Here is a 25,990-nt window from a genome sequence, read left to right on the forward strand (position 1 = left end):
TCCCTCCTGTTTGGAGCTGAAGGCAGGAGAAGGAGCATGGCTGAGAGATGACACGTCTTTGGGTGACTGTGTCCTGTTTGTTTTCCCAGGTTTTAGAGTGTTGTGACCATGGTGCTAGAATCTGAAGGGCAGAGAGTGAATGCCTCCGTCTTGCCTCAGAAGCCCCTTACATCTCTTGCTTGTGATGAGAAAGCAATGGTAAGAATAAAAGAGCTCTGATTTCCAACAGTCTTTGCTTCACAAGGGCCATGTGAAATGACAGCCCTATTCTTACAAAAGCAGATTCTGGGAGGAGCAGAAATCCCTTTTCTCTTTGGAGTCAGTGTGTTTGCACGCATGCACATTTGTGTAGCTGAGTATGTACATGTATGTCTGCATGTGTCCAACCTGCTGCATGTGTGTGCACATGTGTATGTGGCTATGTAAGCCTGTGCATGGATGTGTACACAGATGGTGAAACGTGTAAACCCCTGTTGCGTGTGTGCACAGCCGTTGTAGGGATTGTGTGTGCATTCCCCCATGGGTGAGGGGCTGTGAGGGAGTAGGTCCTGGTATCTAAATCTTTACATCCTGCTTCTATCAGTCTTGTTTGTTGTAAAGAGCAGGGAGCTGGTCAATCAGCTGAGGGAAAACAAAAAACATCAGGGTGTGTATGGGTTGGGTCTGGGAGGAGGAAACCCAGGCAGCTCAAGGGCCACTTTGCTGCCTTTTGCTCATTGACGACTTTCTTTTCTCTGCTCAGTTGTGGTTTTCCCCATGATCCCAGCCTGCACAGGGCTCTGGTTTCTTGGTCCTCTGGGGCTGGCTCTTCCCCTGGGCATGTCCTGTGCATGACCATGGCTCCTGGCCACCTTCAACTGGCTGATTCTTTGTGTGTCATGGTGCAAATTCACAGGCAAAATTTGATGGCCCCAGCTGGTCATTTTGTGCTTAGTCATTACCTACTTGGCAGCCAACAAAATACCTGCCCATGGGTCAAGCTGGATCAGCTATGATCATGGCACAAACAGGGTCACACCTGGGACTGTGGTTGGGACAGTTTTCTTTAAAAGGGATGTGGACATGGAGGACAGTGATGAATGCCTTAGATACGCAAAAATTCCCTATCACCTGTGAAGTGCCCACCCTTATCTCTGTGGAGGCCAGGACCATAGCGCTGTTCTCCCAACAAGGAAGGACTTACCTGAGCAAGGTGGGATGAATGTAGGCAGCCTCCTGGGGCCTGGCCCTCACCACCCCTCCTCTGTGTCCCTGTTCCTTGAAGGGAGGGAGCTTCGAGGCTGAATTGTGTCACCCGACCCCAAACTTGTCCTAACCCCCAGTACCTCAGAATGTGATCTTATTTGGAGATAGGGTCTTTACAGAGGCAATGAAATTAATATGAGTTCATTCGGGTGGGTCTCAATCCAGTATGACTGGCGTCCTTATAAGGAGAAGAGACATGCATAGAAAGAAGAAGATGTGAGGAGACACAGGGAGAAGAGGCCATGCACAAGCCAAGGAGAAGACCCGGAACAGATCCATGCCATCCTTCCCTCACAGCCCTCAGGAGGAGCTACCCCTGCCGACACCTTGATCTTGGCCTCCCAGCCTCCACAGCAGTGAACCAATACCTTTCTGTTGTTGAAGCTCCCCAGTCTGTAGCACTTTGTAACAGCAGCCCTAGCAAACTAATATACCTCCCCCAAAACTTCCTCAAAATAGGGGAGAAGATATGGGGCACTAACACCATGTCACCAGGTGTGTGTGGCAGCCTGGACACTGGGCTTCTGACACTCGGCCTCTGGATTCACCAAAGGAGAAAGCTTCAAGGCTGGTGCCTGAGCTAGTCATTTAAAATTTTTGATGAGTTCCACTGAAGATTTCAGGCAAGAAGGGATCTGATCATATTTGTGTTTCAGAAAGACCCTTGTAACTATCACAGTGTGGAGGACAGATGAATTGGGGAGGCTGTCCACGAGAGTGCTGAAGAGGCTTGGAGAAGATTTCAGAGTTGTTTTGGAGGCATCACTGCCATAATGTACTGAGGGCAAGAAGGGGTGGTGGGGGGTGATGACAGGAAGAGCTCATTTGCAAGGAGTGTCTGGCTTGAGCACCTGGTGGAGGTGGTGCTGGTCCTGGTCCCTGGGCCGGGCCTTGTGGGGGCCCTCAGATCAGCACTGTCTGCATTATGGCCACACACCTGCCCAGGGCCCATCAGCAGTGGGAGATCAAGCCTGGAGCTTAGAGGAGAGCTCTGGGGGTGTACACGTGGATCTGGATATCACTGGTGTCCAGGTGCAGATGGGCCATGGGTGGGGACCATCCAAAGGAGTGGGTTTAAGCTGCTTCTCCCAGAAGCAGACTTGGGGACAAGCATTTGGGAGGTGACTGGGACAAGTGCAGGGGAGTGAGGGATATGAGGGAGGAAAGGGAGGAAAGGCCAGGGGCATTCAGGAGCAACTGGGTCCCTCCGGGGCCTCCCATTTGCACCCCTGAAGGGTGAGGAGGCCTTTCCCTTGTTGGCTAGGGGTTGTTCCTATGAACCAAACTCTCTGATACTTCCAGTCTGCCCTGCACGGGCTAAGCAGGTGCCTATGGCCAGAGAAAGGCCTCAGGCAGAGATGTAGGCTGCTGGAGCTATATGACTGTTGGCAGTGACTTTTTTTTTCTTTTTTTTGAGACAGTCTCACACTGCCCAGGCTGGAGTGCAGTGGCACGATCTTGGCTCACTGCAGCCTCAACCTCCTCGACTCCTGGGTTCAAGTGATTCTTGTGCCTCACCCTCCTGAGTAGCTGGGATTACAGGTGCCCACCACCACACCTAGCTAATTTTTATATTTTTAGTAGAAACAGGTTTCACCATGTTGGCCAGGCTAGTCTCGAACCCCTGACCTCAGGTTATTCACCCACCTTGGTCTCCCAAAGTGCTGGGATTACAGGCGTGAGTCACCTTGCTTGGCTGGCAGTGACTTTGAGTCTGGCCAGAATACAACCAGTGCACTCTGGCTTCTGCCATTGTTGCTGCTGACAATTGTGTCCATCTTCTGGGGGTGGGGGGTGTGAGGAGCCCATTCTCTTCTTTCATTACTCATAACAGAGGGGACCATGGACAGGAACTAGGCGAGGGCTGGGGGCTGAGTTAGGGAACTGGGTGGTGGGCCAGGCACCAGGGCTGGCTGAATAGGAGACCTTACAGCACAGGCTAAAAGAGTCCTTTCCAGTATCAGGGAAGGCAGTGGAAGCAGGAAACACAGGTGTTTAATGTGCAAATCATTAAGAAACAACCAATTTCACTCCAGCATGTTCAGAGAGCCCCTAAACAGCCGCTATTGGCTTGCAGCAGCAGCTGGCTGAGGCTGGGACAGGGTTAGGCTGGATGTGGGCTGGGGCCTCCTCACCCTCTTTGCTCCTTTGTGCTCTGACCTCCTGCCTCTGCCCCAGCCCCACCAGAACCTCTGCTGCTTATAACTCTGAGATATGGAGATCCTGGACTGGCCATATGGTTCCCACTCCCAGGAGGTCAGTGTCCTCAGGGGCCATGTTGGGACCTCCTCTTCCCCCTGGTCATCCAGACCAAGGGAAATGGTGAGCTGGTGTCTCAGGAGGGAGCTTCTCCCCTGCCCTGTTTTAATTGCCCCCAGGTTGGCTTACAGGGGAGGCTGCTGCTCTCAGGCTGGCCCCTCAGGGTGTAGATATCGTTGGGAGTGGGCTGATGTTGGGTGCATTTACAGGAGGACAGGGGTGTGTATGAAACTTGTAGGTATGAGGCTATAGGCAGCAGTGAGAACAGGTGCCTCCAGGCAGGTGGTAGAGACACAAGTGGGTGTTAATATAGGTGAGGTGGGATATGGACGTTTACAGGCATGGCCAAGTGTGAGTGTAGATGGTAGCAAGGTGTGGATCTCAGTGACAGCAACTGGGTGTCAGGATGCCAATGGATGAAGTAATAATAGCTAAGACTTTATAGCACTTACAAGGTACCCATTACTGTTCTGTTTCATATAAATTTATTCATGATTTTCACAACCCCATAAAAGATACCCTATTAGTATGCCCACTTTTTGAGGAGAGGGAGCAGAAGCACAAAGAGGTCAAGAGCTGCCCAAGATCACCTAGCTAGTAAGTGGCAGGGACGGGACTTGAACGCAGGCTGTCTGGCTCCAACGTTCACTCTCAGTCCTCTGCACCAGGGACGTGGGGTGGAGAGTGAAGGTGTGATGTAGGTGGGTGCAGGTGTGAGGAGGTACAGTAGCATGAAAGGATGTTGTTGAAGACAGACGCCTAGGCACACATAGGAGGGAGGGTGGTGCAGGGCAGTGGTTCTCAGCCTTTAACAGGGAATCAGAATCACCTGGAGGGCTTGTTATACCGCGGATCGTTTCTGCTTCCAGAGGTCTGGGATGGGGCCCCAGACATGCGTTTCTAGTAAGTTTCCAGCTGATGCTGCTAGTTTAGGGACTTTGGGAACACTGGGGCAGGGCATTGATGCAAGGGAGATTATGGAAGTAGTGGCTTCGAGGTGAAGAAAGCTGGGTAGAGTGAGATGTAACAGAGTGAATGTAGGAGCATGGGACGGCTTCAGTCAGAGGGAGATGCCCCTTGGAATAAGCACAGGGATGAGTACAGTCCAGTTCTGTATGGAAGGAAGTACAGGGGAAGAGGATATTGGAGCCCTGGCTTTGAGGGCATGGCAAAGGCAGTGCCTGCAACCCCAGGGGAGCCTCTTTCCTCTTGAGGCTCCTGCTCCCCGTGTTGACCCCCGGGTGGTAGGTGGTGGCCATTAGGTGTGGCCAGCCTGGAGAATGTCTGGCTGTCCTTTCATTGGTCTGCAGTGGAGCCCGAGGGGCTGTTTAGGGAGTTAAATGTGAACTTGAAGGGGAATCTATGATATGGCCTGGGGAGCCCTGGGGGCCCCTCCAGGTGAGCCCTGGGCGGGATAGATTTCTGGGTATGCTAGAGTGCCTGAGACAACAGGCTCTCTTCCCTTGGGGGTTCCATCATGCTCATCAGTTTTCAACTATAAATTACTGATCCAGAGTAGGAGAATCCCTGGGGAAAGAGGACTAAGGGAAGGTGAGGATGGGGGAGGGGCTGAAACCTCTGCAGAAAGGGCTTCCTGTCCTTCCTGTCTTAGCACCTGTTATTGGTCATTGCTCTGCTGTGAGCTAGGGAGCTGGAGGGGGTGCTGGGCAGGGGGATGGGGGGGAGTCCTTCAAACCTGAAAAAGGGGGATTCCCCCAACCAGAAGCAGGGCTGCTGGACTGCAGCAAGGAACATCCTGCTGAAGCTGTTGGAGGAACTGCGAGTTGGGCAGCAGGCTCTGAGAAAGAAGATTCCACTCTGGCGCTGCTGCTCTCCTGAGGCTGGCCCAGGGGGGCTGACCTGGAGCCCTACATGAATGAGCCAGGTGCTAAGGGCTGAATTGAGCCCCCCAAAAGGATATGGTAAGGTCCTCACCCCCAGTACCTCAGAACGTGACCTTATTTGGAGATAATCTTTACAGAGGTAATCAAGTTAAATGAGGTTGTTAGGGTGGCCTGTCATTCAACATGACTGGGGTCCTCCTAAAGATGGGAAATTTGGGCCCCAGAGACAGACACATACAGAGGGAAGACAACGTAAAGACACGGGGGAGAAGATGGCCATTGCCCCGCCAGGGAAGGCCTGAGACTACGAGGAGCCAGAAGAGAGGCCTGGAGCAGATTCCCCTCCCAGCCCACAGAAGGAACCAGCCCTGCCAACACCTTGATTTTGGACTCCTAGCATCCCTAACGGTGAGACGATCATTTTCTGTTGTGTGAGTGGCCCAGTGTGTGGAGATCTGTTATGGCAGCTGAAGGAAACTGAAAACCCCTGATTCATGGGAGGAGCCTGAACAGTCTTGGCAATTGGACACAGGCAGTGTCCTGACGAGGGGCTGGGCGGGAGCAGCTCTGCGGGGTAAAGGAGGTGGTAAGTTGGCGACTTCGGGAGAAGGCAGGGTGGTCTGAAGTCCAGCAGACAACACTCCAGTGGCCAGTGAGCAACTGTGGTTCCTCAGGAATGAAGGGCTGCAGGTATCTTCCAGAGGGGCACTTGCCATGGGAGAGGCAGAGGGGACCTTCCCTCTGGGTAGGAACCTGAGGTCATAGTGCCGTTCTTGCTGCCTTGGGTCTAATGAAAGAGCTGGCAGCTTGCACAACAAGCTCCCACTGAGTGCTGGTCGTTAAAACTCCCTTTCCGAAGGACGAGAAGCCAGAAGGGCACACAGGGACACATTTTTGGCTACGAGAACTCCAAGTTCAAAGGAGCCAGGCATGAATCTCCACAGAGTACCAAATGACTGCAAAACCCTTTTCTTAATAATATTTTATTGTCAGTTATAAATATTTTCCGATTGTCACCTATTTACAACTGCAAAATAGTTTGATATCATACCATCACCCACCAATTAGCGTCTTTCTATAAACTCCAGGAAAATTGAATAGGAAATAAAAAGCTCTTCTTGGGGGCCCACTAACCTGGTTCCCCTGACTCCAACCCCACACGGACAGCAGGCAGCGTTGCAGTAGGTGCTACACAGTAGCAAAGAGGCAGCCGGAAGTGGCCCAAGTGGGTCAGGACGCCAGGCTCCGCAGGACGTTGGTGACGCTCCAGTGCTGGCCCGAGCACTCCTGCAACACCAGCTGGAAGCCGAACTCCAGCTCGCTGTTCTCCTGCAGCTCCAGACAGCGCTTGGACTTGCGGTTCTGGATGGCTCCTCCCTAGGGGCCAGGGCAGAGAGCGGGGTCAGAGGGCATAGAGGCAACACACGGAGATTCAGGAGCCTCAGGCCCAGTGGCTAGTGAGGGCTGACATTATCCGTGTGGCCAGATCCCAGGAGGCTAGCATTCCCATGAAACTGCAGGCTCCCCCATCGCTGATGTGTTGGTCTCCTCCGGAAGACTGAATCTGCCGCAGCTCTCTTCACAAAGCCCTAGTTCTTTGCTAGGAGACAGACCTCCCCACCCCCAGTTCTGTCTACCTAGCTGGGCTGTGGCACACCTGTTTGCACCTACAGCTCCTGCCCCAGGGGCTGGGCCTTGCTCCCCATAGCCATTGGCTGGGTCACCTCTCTGAAAAGCCTAGTTTCTTGGGACAACCCATCATTGGCCCTCATTTGAGCATCACCAGAGGCCCGGGGCTTCCTGCTCCTAGGGTCCATGCCCCAAACTGGACCTCTGGAGTCATCAGTACTGGTTTCAACCAAAGCTCCTGGATACTGTCTATTAGGCCATTAGGCTCCCTGAGTCCTGACATGCGAGATTTTTCCCCCATGCTACTGATGTTCCAGAATGTTTGTAGCCATTCTCATTCAGTTTACGACCCAAAGCCCCTTGATGTTCTGTTCTTCATATCAGCCCTATAGCAACCCCCAATTTTTGTAGTGAAATCCTTTCAGGGCCTTAGACCCTTTGGGTTGCTGGCTGTGAGCCTGAGGTGGCATCCTGGACTGTCTGAGCATCTCCGAGTTACCACCAAACTTGTGCTCAACTAGATTTTGGCCTCCCAAGCAGACGGAATTGCTTTGGTGGGTAGAGGTCCTCATAATTGGACTCCTTGTAGCTTAATGGCACTTCAGTATATGGTCAAACTCACTTTTTCCCCAGAACCTACTCCTGTGTTTCTGTCTCAGGTATTTGTGTGAGAAACATGGACATTTTCATTTATTTATCCTTTCAGCATCCAATTAGGCCTCAAGTCCTGGCAATTCTACCTCTCTTGTGTCATGTGACTGTCCCCTTATCCCTTTCCCATCATACTTGCCCTGGTTCAGGCCACCAACTTCTCTCTCTCTGGGACAACTGTGTCAGCCCCCTAACGGATCTCTCTTCCAACCTCTAGAGGCGGGAGTGGTGATCTTTCGAAAATGCACGTTTGGCCTAACGGACAAAGCCCAAGCTCCCTAGTGCAGCACCGAAGGCCTCCATGGCTCAGTGCTGCCCTTCTCTCTAGCCTCGTCTCTGATCCTCCTCCAAGCTCCATGACTTTTGCTACAGCTGTACCAAATCCCTTGTACTTTTCTGATCCCATTTACATTAACTCAGGGTTCCTGAACTTTAAAACAAGCTGTGCTCTCTGCCTGGGATTCTTGCCCATGCTCCCATGACAGGTTAAGCCACAACCATGTGTCAAAGCTCAACTCCTGCTCCATTTCCTCCAGGAAGTGTTCTCGACTGCCCACCCATGCCCCACCTCCACTTCCTCCACCTCAGTTTACGAGCTGGGCTGGTGCTCTTCATTTTGTGCCTTTTCCAGCTCACAGTGGGAAGTGCACTGAGAGAGGGAGAGGTGGCAAACGTCTCCAAGGACGTCATCTAACTCTGCTGTGACCATTCCCATAGCAACAACTGACATCTCAAGAGAGTGTTAAGACTTGGTTCTCTATACAATGGGGAAAGGACAGTCTTTTCAAGAAATTGCCTGGGAAAATGTGAGAGAATGAAACTAGACCCCCATCTCTTGCTATATATGAAAATCAAATCAAAATAGATTAAAGACTTTAAGATCTGAGACATGAAACTCCTAGAAGAAAACATTGGAGAAACACTCCAGGATGTGGGAAACACTCCAGGACATTGATCTGGGCAACAATTTCTTGAGTCAGACCTCAAAAGCACAGGCAACCAAGGCAAAAATGGGCAAATAGGATCACATCAAGTTAAAAAGCTTCTGCACAGCAAAGGAAACAAAGAGCCCACAGAATGGGAGAAAATATTTGCAAACTACCCCTCTGACAAGGGATTAATAACCAGGATACATAAGAAGTTCAAATAACTCAATAGCAAGAAAACAAAACATCCAATTAAAAAATGGGCAAAAGATCTGGACATTCCACAAAAGACTTATAAATGGCAAACAGGTTATGGAAAAATGTTCAACAGCAGTAATTACCAGATAAATGTAAGCAAAAACTATAATCATCTCACCCCAGTTAAAATGACTTTAACCAAAAGACAGGCAATAATAAATGCTGGTGAGGATGTGGAGAAAAGGGAATCCTTGTACATTGTTGGTGGGAATGAAAATTAGTACAGCCACTATGGAGAACAGTATGGAAGTTCCTCAAAAATAAAACTGTATGATCCAGCAATCCCATTGTTGGGTATATACCCAAAAGAAAGGAAACCAGCATATTGAAGAGATATGTGCACTCCCATGTTTATTGCAGCACTATTCACAATAGACAACATACGGAATCAACCTAAGTATCCAGTAGATTAATGAATAAAGAATATGTGGTATATACATAGGATGGAATAATATTTAAACATTAAAATGAGATTCTGGTTTCACTGTCAAGATGGCCAAATAGGAATAGCTCCAGTCTGCAGCTCCCAGCGAGATCGATGCAGAAGGTGGGTGATTTCTGCATTTCCAACTGAGGTAGCTGGTTCATCTTATTCGGACTGGTTGGACAGTGGGTATAGCCCTATGGGAGACAAGCTGAAGCAGGGTGGGGTGTTGCCTCACCTGGGAAGTGCAAGGAGTTGGGAGATCTCCCTCCCCAAGCCAAGGAAAGCTGTGAGAGACTGTACCGGGAGAACGGTGCACTCCAGCCCAGATACTGCACTTTTCCCATGGTCTTCGCAACTGGCAGACCAGGAGATTCCATCTGGTGCCTACACCACCATGGTGCTGGGTTTCAAGCACAAAAACTGGGTGACTCTTTGGGCAGACACTGGGCTAGCTGCAGGAGTTTTTTTTTTTTTCATACCCCAGTGGCACCTGGAATGCCAGTGAGACAGAACCATTCACTCCCCTGGAAAGCCAGGGAGCCAAGTGGTCTGGATCAGTGGGTCCCACTCCCACAGAGCCCAGCAAGCTAAGATCTACTGGCTTGAAATTCTCTCTGCTAGGACAGCAGTCTGAGGTCAACCTGGGATGCTCAAGCTTGGTTGGGGGAGGGGCATCCGCCATTGCTGAGGCTTGAGTAGGTGAGTTTTTAAAATTTATTTTTATTATTGTACTTTAAGTTCTGAGGTACATGTGCAGAATGTGCAGTTTTGTTACATAGGTATATGCATGCCATGGTGGTTTGCTGCACCCATCAACCTGTCACCTACATTAGGTATTTCTCCTAATGTTATTCCTCCCTTAGCCCCCCACTCCCTGATAAGCCCCAGTGTGTGATGTTCCCCTCCCAATGTCCATGGGTTTTCATTGTTCAACTCCCACTTATGAGTGAGAACATGTGGTGTTTGGTTTTCTGTTCTTTGCTGTTGTTGTGATAATTTGCTGAGGATGATGGTTTCCAGCTTCATCCATCTCCCTGCAAAGGACATGAACTCATTTTTTATGGCTGCATAGTATTCCATGGTGTATATGTGACACATTTGCTTTATCCAGTCTATTATTGATGGATATTTGGGTTGGTTCCAAGTCTTTGCTATTGTGAATGGTGCCGCAATAAACATACATGTGCCTGTGTCTTTATAGAATGATTAATAATCCTTTGGGTATATACCCAGTGATGGGATCGCTGGATCAAATGGTATTTCTAGTTCTAGATCCTTGAGGAATCACCACACTGTCTTCCACAATAGTTGAACTAATTTACACTCCCACCAACAGTGTAAAAGTCCTATTTCTCCACATCCTCTCCAGCATCTGTTGTTTCCTGACATTTTAATGATTGCCATTCTAACTAGCATGAGATGGTATCTTATTGTGGTTTTGATTGACATTTCTCTAATGACCAGTGATGATGAGTTTTCCCTATGGCTGTTGGCTGCATAAATGTCTTCTTTTGAGAAGTGTCTGTTCATATCCTCTGCTCACTTTTAAATGGGGTTGTTTTTTATTTTTTATTTTATTTGTTTGTTTATTTATTTATTTATTTATTTATTTATGCTGTTGTCCCAGATTTATTGAAAATAATATAGCACTGCAGAAAAAATTCAAACAGGTCCCTGAGGCGTTTTGAAATTCATCCCAACTGTAGGCTGAGTGACCTGCAGGTTGGACAGACTGCCAAAGTCCAAAAGCTTCAGCATTTCCTTAGTGTCAGGATCTACTTCAATTATCTCCTGATCCAGGGCTGAGACCTCAGGAACGTAATTGTCTCTCCTTTCTCTCTCCTCCTCCTGCAGCTTGATGGAGATACCTCTTACAGGGCCTCTCTGAATCTGCTTCATCAGATGGGTGGCATAGCCTGCTATCTTGTTGCGGAGCTTCTTGCTGGGGATAATGGCGATCTCCTCGCACACGCGCTTGTTCATGTGGAAGTCGTTGCCCAGGCGCGTGTAGTACTTCTCTATGATGACCCGGGCCGCCTTCTTCACGGTTTTGGTGCAAACACGGCCCATGTTGGTGGGTCCTTGGTAAAGAGCGGGGTTGTTTTTTATAAATTTGTTTGTTCTTTGTAGATTCTGGATATTAGCCCTTTGTCAGATGGATAGATTGCAAAAATTTTCTCCCATTCTGTAGTTGCCTGTTCACTCTTGATGGTTTCTTTTGCTATGCAGAAGCTCTTTAGTTTAATTAGATCCCATTTGTCAATTTGGGCTTTTGCTGCCATTGCTTTGTATGTTTTAGTCATGAAGTCTTTGCCCATGCCTATGTCCCGAATGGTACTGCCCAGGTTTCCTTCTAGGATTTTTATGGTCCTAGGTCTTATGTTTAAGTCTTTGATCCATCTTGAGTTGATTTTTGTATAAGGTGTAAGGAAGGGGTCCAGCTTCAGTTTTCTGTGTATGGCTAGCCAGTTTCCCCAACACCATTTATTAAATAGGGAATCCTTTCCCCATTGCTTGTTTCTGTCAGGTTTGTCAAAGATCAGATGGTTGTAGATGTGTGATGTTATTTCTGAGGTCTCTGTTCTGTTCCATTGGTCTTATCTCTCTGTTTTGGTACCAGTACCATGCTATTTTGGTTACTGTAGCCTTGTAGTATAGTTTGAAGTTAGGTAGCCTGATGCATCCAGCTGTGTTCTTTTTCTTAGGATTGTCTTGGCTCTGCAGGCTCTTTTTTGGTTCCATATGAACTTTAGAGTAGTTTTCTCTAATTCTGTGAAGAAAGTCAGTGGTAGCTTGATGGGGATAGCCTTGAATCTATAAATTACTTTGGGCAGTATGGCCATTTTCATGATATGTATTTTTCCTATCCATGAGCATGGAATGTTTTTCCATTTGTTTGTCCTCTCTCATGTCCTTGAGCAGTGGTTTGTAGTTCTCCTTGAAGAGGTCCTTCACATCGCTTGTAAGTTGTATTCCTAGGTATTTTATTCTCTTTGTAGCAATCGTGAATGGGATTTGGCTCTCTGTTTGTCTGTTATTGGTATACAGGAATGCTTGTGATTTTTGCACATTGATTTTGTATGCTGAGACTTTGCTGAAGTTGCTTATCAACTTAAGGAGATTTTGGGCTGAGACAATGGGGTTTTCTAAATATACAATCATGTCATCTACAAACAGGGACAATTTGACTTCTTCTTTTCCTAACTGAATACCCTTGATTTCTTTCTCTTGCCTGACTGCCCTGGCCAGAACTTCCAACACTATGTTGAATAGGAGTGGTGAGAGAGGGCATCCCTGCCTTTTGCCAGTTGTCAAAGGCAATGCTTCCAGTTTTTGCCCATTCACTATGATATTGGCTGTGGGTTTGTCATAAATAGCTCTTACTATTTTGAGATATGTTCCATCAAAACTTAGTTTGAGAGCTTTTAGCATGAAGGGGTGTTGAATTTTGTCGAAGGTCTTTTCTGCATCTATTGAAATAATCATGTATTTTTGTCATTGGTTCTGTTTATGTGATGGGTTACATTGATTGATTTGTGTATGTTGAACCAGCCTTGCATCCCAGGTATGAAGCCGACTTGATCGTGGTGGATAAGCTTTTTGATGTGCTGCTGGATTCAGTTTGCCAGTATTTCATTAGGATTTTCGCATTGATGTTCATCAGGGATATTGGCCTGAAATTTTATTCTGTTGTTGTGTCTTTGCCAGGCTTTGGTATCAGGATGATGCTGGCCTCATAAAATGAGTTAGGTAGGAGTCCCTCTAATAGTTTCAGAAGTAATGGTAGCAGGTCCTCTTTGTACCCCTGGTAGAATCTGGCTGTGAATCTGTCTGGTCCTGGACTATTTTTGGTTGGTAGGCTATTATTGCCTCAATTTCAGAGCCTGTTATTGGTCTATACTGGTCTGTTCAGGGATTCAACTTCTTCCTGGTTTAGTCTTGGGAGGTTGTAGGTGTCCAGTAATTTATCCATTTCTTCTAGATTTTCTAGTTTATTTGTGTAGAGGTGTTTATAGTATTCTCTAATGGTAGTTTGTATTTCTGTGGGGTCAGTGGTGATATCCCTTGTATCATTTTTTATTGCATCTATTTGATTCTTCTCTTTTTTATTAGTCCAGCTAGTGGTCTATTTTGTTGATATTTTCCAAGAACCAGCCCCTGGATTTATTTTTTGAAGGGATTTTCGTGTCTCTATCTCTTTCAGTTCTGCTCTGATCTTAGTTATTTCTTGCCTTCTGCTAGCTTTTGATTGTGTTTGCTCTTGCTTCTCTAGTTCTTTTAATTGTGATGTTAGCGTGTCAATTTTAGATCTTTCCTGCTTTCTCTTGTGGGCATTTAGTGCTATAAATTTCCCTCTACACACTGCTTTAATTGTGTCCCAGAGATTCTGGTACATTGTGTTGTTGTTTTCATTGGTTTCAAAGAACATCTTTACTTCTGCCTTCATTTCATTATTTACCCAGTAGTCACTCAGGAGCAAGTTGTTCTTCATTTTCCATGTAGCTGTGCAGTTTTGAGGGAGTTCCTTTTTGCAATTGCTAAGGAGTGCTTTACTTCCAATTATGTGGTCAGTTTTGGAATAAGTCAGATGAGGAGCTGAGAAGAGTGTATATTCTGTTGATTTGGGGTGGAGAGTTCTGTAGATGTCTATTAAGTCCACTTGGTCCAGAGCTGAGTTCAGGTCCTGAATATCCTTGTTAACCTTCTGTCTTGTTGATCTAATATTGACAGTGGGATGTTAAAGTCTCCCACTATTATTGTGTGGGGGTCTAAGTCTCATTTTAGGTCTCTAAGAACTTGCTTTAATAATCTAGGTGCAAGACTTAGACTCCCATACAATAATAGTGGGAGACTTTAACACCCCACCTTTAATATTAGACAGATCAATGATACAGAAAATTAACGAGGATATCCAGGACTTGAACTCAGCTCTGGAGCAAGTTGAACAATGAGAACACACGGACACGGCAGGGAGGGCATCACATACTGGGGCCTGTCAGTGGGCAGGAGGCTGGGGGAGGGATAACGTTAGGAGAAATACCTAATGTAGATGACGGGTTGATGGGTGCAGCAAACCAACATGACACATGTAATACCCATGTAACAAACCTGTATGTTCTGCACGTGTACCCCAGAACTTATAGTAAGAAAAAAAGAGATTCTATTATTTGCAACAACATGGATGGAACTGTAGGTCATTATGTTAAGTGAAATAAACCAGGCACAGAAAGACAGACAACCTAAAAGTTAAAAAAAAAAAAAAAAAGAATTCCTGGAGATAGAATGATGGTTACCAGAGGCTAAGAAATGTAGTAGGGAGGAGAGGAAAAAGTGGGGATGGTTAATAGGTACAAAAATACAGTTTGATAAAAAGAATAAGCTCTAATAGTAATACAACAGGATAACTATAGTTAATAATTTATTGTATATTTTAAAATTACTAAAAGTAGAATTAGAATGTTTCTAACACAAAGAAATGATAAATGCTTGAGGTAAAAGATAACCCAATTATCCTGATTTGATCATTACACATTATATACCTGTATGACAACATTACATGTACCCCATAAATATATTCAACTATTATGTACCCATTGATGTAGTTTGGATATTTGTTGAATGTGATCCCCAATGTTGCAGGTGGGACCTGGTGGGAGGTGTTTGGATCATGGGGCTGGATCCCTCTTGATGGGCTTGGGCCATCCTCTTGGTGAGAAGAGAGCTCTCTCACTCTGAGTCTACATGAGATCTGGTCATTTAAAAGTGTGTGGCACCTCCTCCCACCACTCTCTCTCCTGCCTTCATCATGTGACCTGCAAGCTCCCAATTCATCTTCTGCCATGAGCAAAAGCTTCCTGAGGCCCTACCAGAAGCCATGTTTCCTGTACAGCCTGAAGAATCATGAGCCAATTATACCTCTTTTCTGTATAAAGTACCCAGTGTCTCAAGTATTTCTTTATAGCAATGCAAGAATGGCCTAACACAGACTTAAGAATTAAATTTTTTTTTTAACAATTTAAGACTAAAAAAAAAACTTCAGTACTTACAACTGTTGAAATGGGCAGTACCTACTATAGTTAACATATATAATCCTATGACCCAACACTTCTGTCAGAAATGTTTACCCCAAAGACATGCGCATGAACGCTTTCTAGAACACGATTTATAAAACTAACCTGGAGACAACTCAAATGCCCATGAATAGTACAGCAGACATACAACTCATGGTATATTCATATGATGGAATCCTATATAGCAATAAAAACAAACTATAGCTATACTCGATAAGGATAAATCTCACCAATACAATGTTGAGCAGAAGAAGCCAGACAAAATACAAACATTATTCTATTTATATAAACTTCCCAAACAGGAAAAGCCATGATGTGAAAGTTAGGATGGTGGTCAGCTCTGGGAAAAAGGAAGTGGGAAGGTGATAGGCAGGGACTCACAAGGGTGTTGTTGGCAGAGTCCTATTTCCTGAGATGGGTGATGGAAACCTAGGGATTTGCTTTATTTTAAACCATGGAGTTGAAACTATGTATTTTATACATGTTTATGTATCTATGTTGTTCAATTAAAAAATCCAGCTCCCTGAGAAGGGACTTGAGTCACAGGTGAAGGAGGCAGGGACTGAGAAGCCGGGAGTGGGGTGGGGGTTGGGGGGGGTGGGGGGCGCGTGGCGGGGACTGTGTATGTGTGTGTTGGGAGGGGATATGGGATTCCCAACTTCCTGTGTTGGGGAGATGGCCCAGCGGATCACACAAACCTATTCAGAAGCGTTCACAGAATAAAGCAAGGTCCCACCCACTGTGCCCCACACCCCAGGGGCCTTCCCTGGGGACAGCAGTGATTCAGTGTACTCAACAGCACAGAGACCAAATAATAAACGGGAAACTGAAACAGCTGTTGGGGCCCACCCGTTGCCAGGGAGAAACCTGCAGGCTCGGCCTCTGAAAGGGGCCCTTGGACAAGCCTAGAAAGGGCCCTGGAATCCCCATGCTGAAAGAGACCTTGAAGGCCAGCCTCTCGCTCTCACGTGCTGAATGGCGTCTGTACTTGGGCCATGGGGCCCTTCAGCTCTGCTTGGTACCTCCAGGGAGAAGGATCTAACCCTTCCGGAATACGCAGTCTTCCCCTAGCTGCTCACCCCTGGAGCCTGCCCCTCCCAGAGCTAAAATCCTTGTCTTGGCATCCCCCGAGGAGTGGCAGAGCTCCCCTGAGGCTTCCCCAGTGGCTGTTCCTCTACACCTTCCCTTCTGGCAGGGGAGGTGAGGCCGGCGTCTCCCAGTTCTCTGCATTTCCAGGTTTAACTTTCCCAGTTCCTGGCGGGACAATTTTGTATAATTTTCCAAACTGGTTGCCCTCCTTTGAACAAGCTCTGGTTAATTTCTGTCCCTCAGGACTGACCACAGCGCCCAGGGTCACTGCCTCATTTACACTGGACAAGAGATCCCTTCAGCTTAGCCAAGGAGTTGGCACGTTGGGGCCACACCGTGCTCCTGATGGGTGTGAAGCACAGCCTCGAGTTGTCCTCTCAGACCTCAGTCTACCTTGAGTGCCCATCCTGTCCCTTAAAGGCTAGACTTTTAGGCCCAGAGGCATCCCCTGTGCCACTTGCTCCAAGCAAGGCCAGACCATTGCTCCATGGCCCACATTTCCCTAGCTTCTGTGTAAAACCTTGTGGCCTGGGCAGATCTGCTGCCCACACCCAGGCTGGGCTGTGTCGCTGATGCTTCTTGAACAGATCTATGGCTAGTTCCCCGGCCCCGCCACAGTCCTGCCAGCCCAGTGGTCTGTCTTCCCCGCCACGCTGGGAGCAGCACGCAGGCAGGGGACCAAAACCAGCCACTCTCTCTAATTTGCAAGAACTATTGGCGTTTCCGGAGCCAGGCAGAAAGGGAAGAGTGCTGAGCTAGGATGCTGAGGACACAGCCGCTTTCCTGGTGGTCAGCTGTGTGGCCTGGGCAACCCTCTCCCCCCTTCTGGTTTCATTGTCTGCAGGGCCAGATGGTCATTTCTGTCCTGATTCCTGGAAGGATGAGCAGAGGACTGATAGGAAATCCCGTTATCAGCTCTAAAACATACAGATCAGTGTGGGGGCTATGACCAAAGCGCACAGCAAACAGGGGCCCGGCCCAAGTGCCGCTGCCCACTCCGCTGAAGATTCTGGCTGCTCAGCTCATCCTTGGGGCCGGCCCAGGCCTTGCCAACAGAGAGGTGCTGTGCAGACCCTGGACCATGGACTCTTGGAGAAACACGTCCCACACAGAAGACACCACAGCCCCTTCTATGCTTGCCTTCCAAGGGGCACCTTGCCAAGTTCCAGAGAGGGAGGCAGGAACAGAGGTCTCTGAGACATAAAGCGTCCTTCAGAGACTCCCATCAGACATTTCCCAGGCCCGGCCCCAGCCCAACCACAGCCTCAGCACCCTAGAGGCTAGAAGTGCGGTGACCCTGTGCCAGAGGCAGCCAATGTGGCTGCCTGAAGGGATGTGGGAGGGATGGATCACGGCCAAGAGTTGCGGGGGAGGCGAGTGGATGGGACACAACCTCCATGAGAATATCTGAGCCTGTCAGGGGGGTGGAGTATGAGGCCAGGAGAGTTCCCTCCCTGGAGGCTGGGAGGGGAGAGTCCTCTAGAATGGGTAGTAAGGCCATGGTGGGGCATCGCTGAGCAGAGCCCTGACCTGCTCCCTGGAACACATCTGGGGTATGGAGAGAGGAGCCAGGCCACCCTTTGATGCTGGAGATAGCACTGGCCACCAGCATTGTCTTCCTCCTGTCCCCCTTCTTGACCTCAGCCTCTTTCACTGAACAAACTCTTTCTTCTTCTCTCTCGGAAAATTTCATTCACAAATATTGCAAAGAAGCCTTCCTTTCCCACAATAAGTGCCTTCCTGGGAAGTTCAGCACCGTGGGAGCAGCCTCGTGTTTTACTAATTACTTCTGCCTGTGGGTTCTGCAGCTGAGATGAGAGCAATAACAACTATCACTTATTTACTATTTGTTTAGTACTGTGCCAAATGCTTTACATGCCCAATTTCAGGTCTTCCTGACAAAAGCCCTGAGAGGTAGAATAATTATCCCCATTTTACAGGCTTGGAGACTGAGGCTCAGAGAGGCTGGAAGACTTATCCAGGGTCACATGGTCAGTAAATGAGTAGTCAGTAGTGCCAGGCTGGGAACCCAGGGGGTCTGCCCCCTTCACGTTCCTCACTAGGATGGTGGCCAGCCCCAGCCCCTGCCTATCACAGTGGTGGTGAACTAGACTGAGGGAGCTGGTGGTACCCCAATGCCTAGGGTGAAAGGTCACCTCAGCAAGCTTCAAAATTCGGTCTGTTTCCTCTGAGGGCCGTCTGCAGAGACACTGTTCATTAATCCTTCCATTCAGCAAATATTTAATGAGTGCCCACCATTCTAGGCCGCTGAGATACATCAGTGACTAAACAGAAAAAGATCTTTGCTTTGTAGAGACTGTATTCTAGGAGGGAAAGCAGAAAAATAAATTCCAAAGTATGTGAGAAAGTGATAAGGTTGTATATAAAAATGTAGACAGGGAAAGAGGCTCAGGGGTGGTGGTGAGCTGGAGGCAGACGGCAATTGTAAGAGATGGCCGGGGAAATCCTCAATCAAAATTGAGATCTCAGCAAGGACAAAGAGGAGGGGAGGAGGTGGCCCAGGGCAGAGGTCGGGGAGTCATGGGCCCCAAGATTGGGGTTAGCGGGAGGAGATGAGGTCCAAGAGGTAAGGGTAAGTGGGGAGGGCCTTGTGGCCACTGAACAGACTTTGGCTTTTTTTCTTGAGATGGAGTCTCACTCTGTCACACAGGCTGGAGTGTAGTGGCAGGATCTCGCCTCAGTGCAACCTCTGCCTCCCAGGTACAAGTGATTCTCCCGCCTCAGCCTCCTAAGTAGCTGGGATTACAGGCATGCACCATCACGCCTGGCTAATATTTGTAGTTTTAGGAGGGACGGGGTTTTGCCATGTTGGCCAGGCTGGTCTCGAACTCCTGACCTTGGGTGATCTGCCTGCCTCAGCCTCCCAAAGTGCTGGAATTACAAGCAAGACTTGGGCTTTTAATCTGAATGACAGGGCCAGCCATTGCAGAATCTGACTGACAGGTTAACCAGGTCACTCTGGGTAGTGCTGTATTGGGCACAGCATTGCAGGAAGGAAGGAAGAAGGGACACTTGTTAGCCAACTTCTGTCCTCACTCCCAGGGTCCAACCTGCATCCTCTGGGCCAGTCTCATGGCCTTAGGCTGGGGCTTCATGCAGAGACCTGGGCTGGCTCCTCCCTCTGTGGAGGGCACAGTCACTTGGTTCACCAGCCCTGTCATCTACATTATTTGTGTAATACTACAACTACATAATCTGGAAACACACAATACTTTTAATTAAAGAATTTAAATAAGGGCAATTAAACCTGGCAGGAGAGAAGCCATAGCACACAGAGAACTTAATTGGAATGAAAACCAAATTAAATATGGAAACGGCAGCTAAAAAAAAAAAAAGAAAAAATCAAAAGTTGAATGTATAGTATTTAGAAGGCTAATAATAATTCCTACAGCCAGGTTCCTACCTCCCAGCCTAATTCCTCCTCCTTCTGGGCCTCTCAGGAATAGGAACTGGAAAGGCATCAGCAGAAGCAACGAACCTAGGACTCTGTGCCTCACCTTGGCCATGTGACCCCAGGAAAATGACTGAACCACTCTGGGCTTCAGTCTTCTCACTTACAAAAGGAGACAGAGCATGCTGGGGCACTCAATTTGTGTCTCAATATAGAGAACTGTGTGTAGACTGGGACATGTGGAAGCCACAGTCCATGAGCCTCTTGGGCACCGAGGAGCAGATCCCAGGTTATTACACAGCTAAGCACCTCTCTGCCTCAGTTTCCCAAGTGTGTGTCTGTGGTGCCTACGTGTGGAACAGCTAGCACCAGATTGGCCTGTTCCTCCTGGAATGTAAGAGTTAGAGTTGCCTGGGGGCTTGTTAAAGTATAGATCACTGCCCCTCTCACTTCTGATTCACTAGGTCTGAGATAAGGCCTGAAAATATGCCTTTTAAAGTTCCCAGGTGCTGTTGCATTGGTGGTGTTGGTCTGGGACCACACTTTGAGACCACAAGCTATGACCCCCTTTCAGGAAAAGGTTGGGCCCAGCTGGTCGCTTGCACCCTGAGGTAGAACATCTGGAATATTTGGGTTAAGCTCAGGCTGGTCTTACTTTTACAATCAAGGAGTTCACAAGGATGCTTCTGTGTACTAACTCGTGGATTCCAAAGACTTCTCTGCTTATTTCAGAATTCCCATTCCACTTTCCTTTTTAATTAATTTTCCATGGGCAAGCGGCCCAGTGGGTCTTTGGCTTTAAGCATGGTGAGCTCAGGAGTTTCTAGGTTAAGTAGTTAATGATTAGTAATCAAACACTTCAAAGCATGTGTGGGACGTTACAGCTAGTTAAAGAAACCCTGAGATTAAGTCCCCTTTTTTGGTAGAGTTAAGTGGTCTTTTTGTATTATGAATACTCAACACCTGATTTACTAGTAAAGCCTTTCGTGGTTATTTTTAAGTGCTTGGGTGTTCTCTTTCTTAGTCTCATCTTTGAGTGAGATTCTGCCTGGGGCTTGTTGTGTGAAGGGCCCCTTGGACTGAAGGTGGGGTAACAGGAACATCAAGTGCAAAAGCACAGGTGGAGAGGGCTTATGGAGACAGCACGATGGCTGGAGGGAGCTTGCTGAGGAGGTAGGGATCCAGCCAGTTCACACATATTTGTGACCGGTTCAGCAGGGAGGCCCCAGCCCCAAACTCCCATTGCAGTGATCCACTGATTTTCCAGAGGCAGGACAAGGGACCATGGTATGGTGGTTTAAAGCATGGACCCCAGAGGCAGAGATTCCCAGATCTGATTTTTGACAAATTACTTAATCTCTCCATGCCTCAGTTTCCTCCTCTATAAAATTGGGGATAGTTATAGTACCTTATAGCACTATCATAGGGATTAAGTAACATTTATAAAACAGAGTAGTGCAGGCACATAGTAAACATCATATAAATGTTTGAGCAATACATTTTAAAATCTCACCCAGGTCTGGGTAGTGGGGAGCTGAGCCGTCACCCCTAGTTCTGGTCCCTGATATCTGTGGGATGAGGGGGAGGAGGGAAGTGCTGACTTTCGTAAACCAAAAATAACTAATAGTACATCCAAGGCCTAAACGAAGCTTTGTCAGTCCCTCAAAACTGGACAGTTCCACACTTGCCCCTTCATATGACATGGAAATGAAAGGCTGTTTTATTCTGGAGCCATAATGAAATATTCGATTATTGTCTCTTCTTTTCAACACAAAAGGTTCTCGAAGTTGGACTTGCTGACAGCACTTGGGGATTGGAGCAGGAGAAAGTCAAGGACTCCTCCTCCTCCAGCATGGGGAAATTCTTTGGCAGAATTAGTGGTGTTCTCTGGGAAATGTGCTCTGCAAATAGATTCGTCTTTGCACGTGTTACTTATCTTGCCTCAAATTATCAAATTAGACCTCACGTATCAGAGCCAATTGTCCCTTGACAGGCAGCTTTGGCTAGGGGCTCAGTCTCTTCCAGGCAGTCTCATCTAGTCTTGAAAATCTCTCCTTTTCTGGCATTAACAGACATCTCTGTGGCTATCCGCAATGCTCCCCACTTGGAAAATGCATCAGTGCCGCTCTGAGAATGAAGCAAGCACAGGGAGCTGGGGTGTGGCATCTGCCTTGCATGCCCTTGAACTCCCAGCTGGGCCTTGCCAGCGTTCCTGCCAAAGAACCCAGAGTATGAGGGCAACGTGAAAGACAGTCTGAACAACCTGAGATTTCATCAGAGCCTCCTGTTTTAAAAAATACTCATTTAAATTTGCACTCCACTTCATGCAATATGCATATCTGTTTTACTATAAAATATTTCCACCTCCCTCCTCCAAATCTGAGGTGATCGGAAGAAGTGTGCATTTATGCCATAAGTTTGAGAATTCTACATAATGCATGTCTGTGGACTGCACGTGGGATGCGCTACCACCTAAAAGTGTCCACTGCAGGAATGGGGATTTTCCAACTAAGCAGGAGCCTTGGACTATTAACATGAAATTTTCTTGAAATACTGTAGTATGACTTTATTTTGTTCTTCAGTGAGCATGCATACCTCCGAGGACAATCACTGGGGTAGGATTTTGTTCATCTTTGGGGCTCCCACAAACCTAGCTCAAGACCTTGCACACAAGGGGCCTTTGGTTAAGATTTGTGAATTTTTTAAAAAGACTCCTTCATTTGATCAACAGCATGCTGGGTGCCGTCCCTGTCTCTGGCTTTTCATGAGGTGCTGGAGATACTGAAGTGTGAGACACAGTCCTGCCCTCTAGTCTGTTGGCTGATGGAAGAAGAGAGGGACGTGGGTTGAAATAATGGGTAAATGATGCCATAAGGTGTGATTAAGAGGATTAAGAGTGTCATTCTCAGATTTGTAATGCTTTGTATTCAGGCTGGCCCAGTGAGAATTCTACGTGGAAAAAAAACCCTTCTCAGGGTTTGCCATCTAACTTCGGGAGCTTAGAATTACAGAATTTCAGGATCCATAAGCCCTTAAAAATCACCCAGCCCAACTCCATTGAGAGCTGTAGAGCCTTTGACAACCTGCTGATGGTCTCCTGAACTCACCACCTGCCCAAGCCATCAGCCTCATTGACAACTCTATGAAAAAGCAGCTCAATAAATTGCTCCTGATTTCCCCCTGCTGGTCCTCTCAGGGCTACACAGGACAAGCCTGCTGGGCCCTTGCACAAAGCAGCCCTTCAGATATCTGCAGGTAGAACACTGACCCTCCTGAGCTATTTCTGGTCTTAAATAGTCCTCAATTCTTTAACCATGCATTCAAACATACAGATGGGCTTTCAGAAAGTGGGAGCTTGGAGGAACACATCATGACAATAGCCTTCCTAGAGCAAGAATCTCTTCAATAACATCTTTGAACAGAGGACTCCCTCTAACATTAGGCTATTATAAACCATTGAAAGAAATAATGGTAGTTGCAGGTGGAGAGGTGGCCTTGTTACTACTGAGAGTCAGTCCTCTGCTTTGCTTGACAAGTATCCTGCCACAAAGTTCTTCTCTGTAGTGACCTGGTATCTGCCTCTTCCCTCTCCCTCCACTGGTCCAGGGGTCATTGACCAAATGCCTCTTTCACAGAAACCCATCACTGAATCCCAGAATCCCCCAAATCTTGGTATAGAGACTACTCTCAGAAGGTTGAAAGACATATACTTAATGCATATGAACTTATCATCCCAGTAGTTTTGGAAGTTCTTTAATCCTGGAGGAATCACCAATGGGAAAAATCACTGAAGGCAACAACTACCACTTTTAATATTAATGAAGTTTTTTCATGTGCTGATGTGGGAGGCATCGGCTGTTTAGAGATGGGTGTGTAGCTTGAAGGAGGCAATTCTGCCTGCCCACCAAATGTTCTCAAACACAGGGCTGGCAATGGTCCTATATTAAGAACCACTCCACCACCCAACTACCATCATTTAATCCATCACTGTGCAACAACCTGCTGAAATGTCTCTCAAAGTCCTCCCTGATAGCTATCTGTCCCCACACCCCTGTGGCATCCAAGTCCTCCCATCTCTTCCCGGAACAATGGAATAGTCTTCTCCCTATCTGGCTTCCCTGTTTCTAGCCTCTTTCCTTCTGATCCACCCCACTTTCAGCTGCCAGGGGGATTTTGCACACCCCACCGTGGAAATCTACTACTTAAGAACCTTCCCCATTCTTTCCTTCTGCTTTTAAGGTGAAGTCCATCTTCTTGGTATGGCTTTCAACTACCATTATCTGCTCTACATGACTTATCTCCTTCTTGCCCCATCAAAAACTCCAAATTCTACCCACACCAGACAATGGATTCCTACTCCTAAAACATGCTTGGCTGTTTCATGCCTTTGCCCAAGTGAGCTTCTACTTGGGATGTTCTTTCTATGCTTGGAAACTGTCTCTGCAACCTTTATGATATAGATCAAACAAGACTCCTACGTGAAGCCATCTCTGAGTTCTGCAGACCAAGTCGGTCATCCCAGGCTCTCAGAACACAGCACACCCCTTGGTTTCTGTTCTTATTCGGTTCTGTTGTGTTTACATGCCCGTGAGCTCCTTGAGGGCAGAGGCTGTGTCTGATTTATATCTGCATTCCTCCTGTCCAACCCCCATGCTCAATAAATGTTTGATGAACAACTAAAGGAAAGACTGTTCATCATTGGAAAATTGCTCATCAGAGCCCTGCATATCAGCGTTGCCAAGAGATGTTTTCATCAAATGCAGTTTCTCAGTGTCAGTATCTAATGCTGTCCTGGTTCAGCCTGAAGTATTGGAAATTCAGAAGAGCTTGCGGGAGTTAGAGGAAATGTATTTTATTTGTTAAGCAGAAAATCAGGGTATGAGATGGAACACTAAGATATGCAAATGCCTATCTTCTTTGTAGGAGAACCTGGGAAAACACACCAGATTATTTTAAAATTAATTCAGCCTGAGTGTCTGCGGAGCTTAAATGTGGTCCTCAGGAGAATAAATAGTGCATAATGTGAAACGAGAAAGGAGATTTGAAATGCACCCAGGAAAAGCTCCTTTCAGCCCAACTTCTATACCAGAACATCCTAGTTGGTAGGATCTGAATGCAATTTGCAAAGATTAAAACCTGTTGCAAGAAAATTAGCCCAAGCACAAGACTTTAATCATTTAAGAGGCTCCTGGCTTCTTCAGGTCTTGTCAACAGCAACTCCTCACCAATGAGGTCCTGAGGAGAGATTCCAGGTCACTTGATAAATATTGATCATTTTGCAGTAAGCAAAACTTTCACATATATTAATTATTAAATAGCAAGTGAGAGAGGCTGCTCTGGGTCTGCAAACTAAGAATTCAAAAATAATATTTCCAAACGGTTCCCTTTTGTAGAATGATCAAAGATATTGTTGCCAAAGCACTCTGGGGAGTTTTAATTAGACATATGCCAACGTGGCTGAAAACTGCCCAGTCACCGAAGAGCTGTGTGCCGCAGACGCCTGCTTTGTTGATTGCTATGTCTGTTTAAGCAGGAATTGTGTGGGGCTGCCTTTTCAAGCCATGCCCTGGGATAAGGGAAGGAGGGAGCTGGAACTTGGGGTGACTTTGCCTCAAGAATGCCCATTTTACAACAGTGTTTCATTCTCTACTATAGCCAGGATGGACAGGCAAGATGGGAGGCGTGGGGGAGGGCTGGCCACAGCCCCAAGGCATCTAGGTGTGCACAGGAGATGAGGCTGAGTTACTCCAGTGGGGACTTCAGAGCATGGGTGGGAAGGACTCTGTGAGGGCTGGAAAGAGGGTAGAAGTGTCTGGGTGCAGGTCTTGGATGTCAAAGCAGCCTGGGCTTCAGATTCAGCCAGTGAATCTACCACTCTCAGGCCATGTGATCTTGGAGGGTGACTTCATCTCAATGTCTCATCTTGGAGGTGGGCTTGCTGTGCTATTAACATCAAACGGTATAAGGCTGAACGCAGAAAGGCTGAGGCTCACAGGCAGAGGAGTCTGAAGAGGGCTGATGCTTACTTCAGTTCAGGAATACCCCTGTCTGGATGACACCAAGTCCCCAGGGCTGCAAGTGCCCGGCAGGGCTGTGGCCTCCAGGGGCTATTCCAGGACAGCCCAGAGGCCACTGCTCATCCTCCTCCTGCAGTGATCTGAAGCTGTACTCTTGTCGAT

General features: G+C 47.4%; 1 protein-coding gene, 1 long non-coding RNA gene and 1 pseudogene across 8 annotated transcripts in view; 1 reads left to right on the forward strand and 2 right to left on the reverse strand.

Moving 5' to 3' along the window:
- Positions 1–2,662, forward strand: part of LOC103877662 — a 43,912-nt gene extending 41,250 nt beyond the window's left edge. The window contains exon 3 of the long non-coding RNA XR_637459.4: positions 90–2,662. This is a non-coding gene — a long non-coding RNA (uncharacterized LOC103877662). The remainder of the gene's footprint in view (positions 1–89) is intronic.
- A 3,650-nt stretch (positions 2,663–6,312) lies between these two features.
- The window catches only part of GALNT18 (polypeptide N-acetylgalactosaminyltransferase 18), a 361,437-nt gene continuing 341,759 nt past the window's right edge, over positions 6,313–25,990 (reverse strand). For 2 of the 6 annotated variants that reach the window (XM_017948635.3, XM_017948633.3), the window contains one exon: positions 6,313–6,725. In XM_017948635.3, coding sequence (XP_017804124.1) covers positions 6,579–6,725 — 147 coding nt within the window. In that variant the 3' untranslated portion in view covers positions 6,313–6,578. Of the gene's footprint in view, positions 6,726–19,230; positions 19,540–25,990 lie in introns of those variants that run through there. The other 4 variants (XM_017948636.3, XM_021926083.2, XM_031653335.1 and 1 more) reach the window with 3 other exon arrangements.
- LOC116269746 lies at positions 10,853–11,340 on the reverse strand (annotated as a pseudogene). Its single transcript, XR_004177489.1, has one exon. The product of XR_004177489.1 is annotated as a 40S ribosomal protein S17 pseudogene (transcript).

Source organism: Papio anubis, chromosome 12 (genome assembly GCF_008728515.1).
Source record: "Papio anubis isolate 15944 chromosome 12, Panubis1.0, whole genome shotgun sequence".
NCBI classification, from domain to species: Eukaryota; Metazoa; Chordata; class Mammalia; order Primates; family Cercopithecidae; genus Papio; species Papio anubis.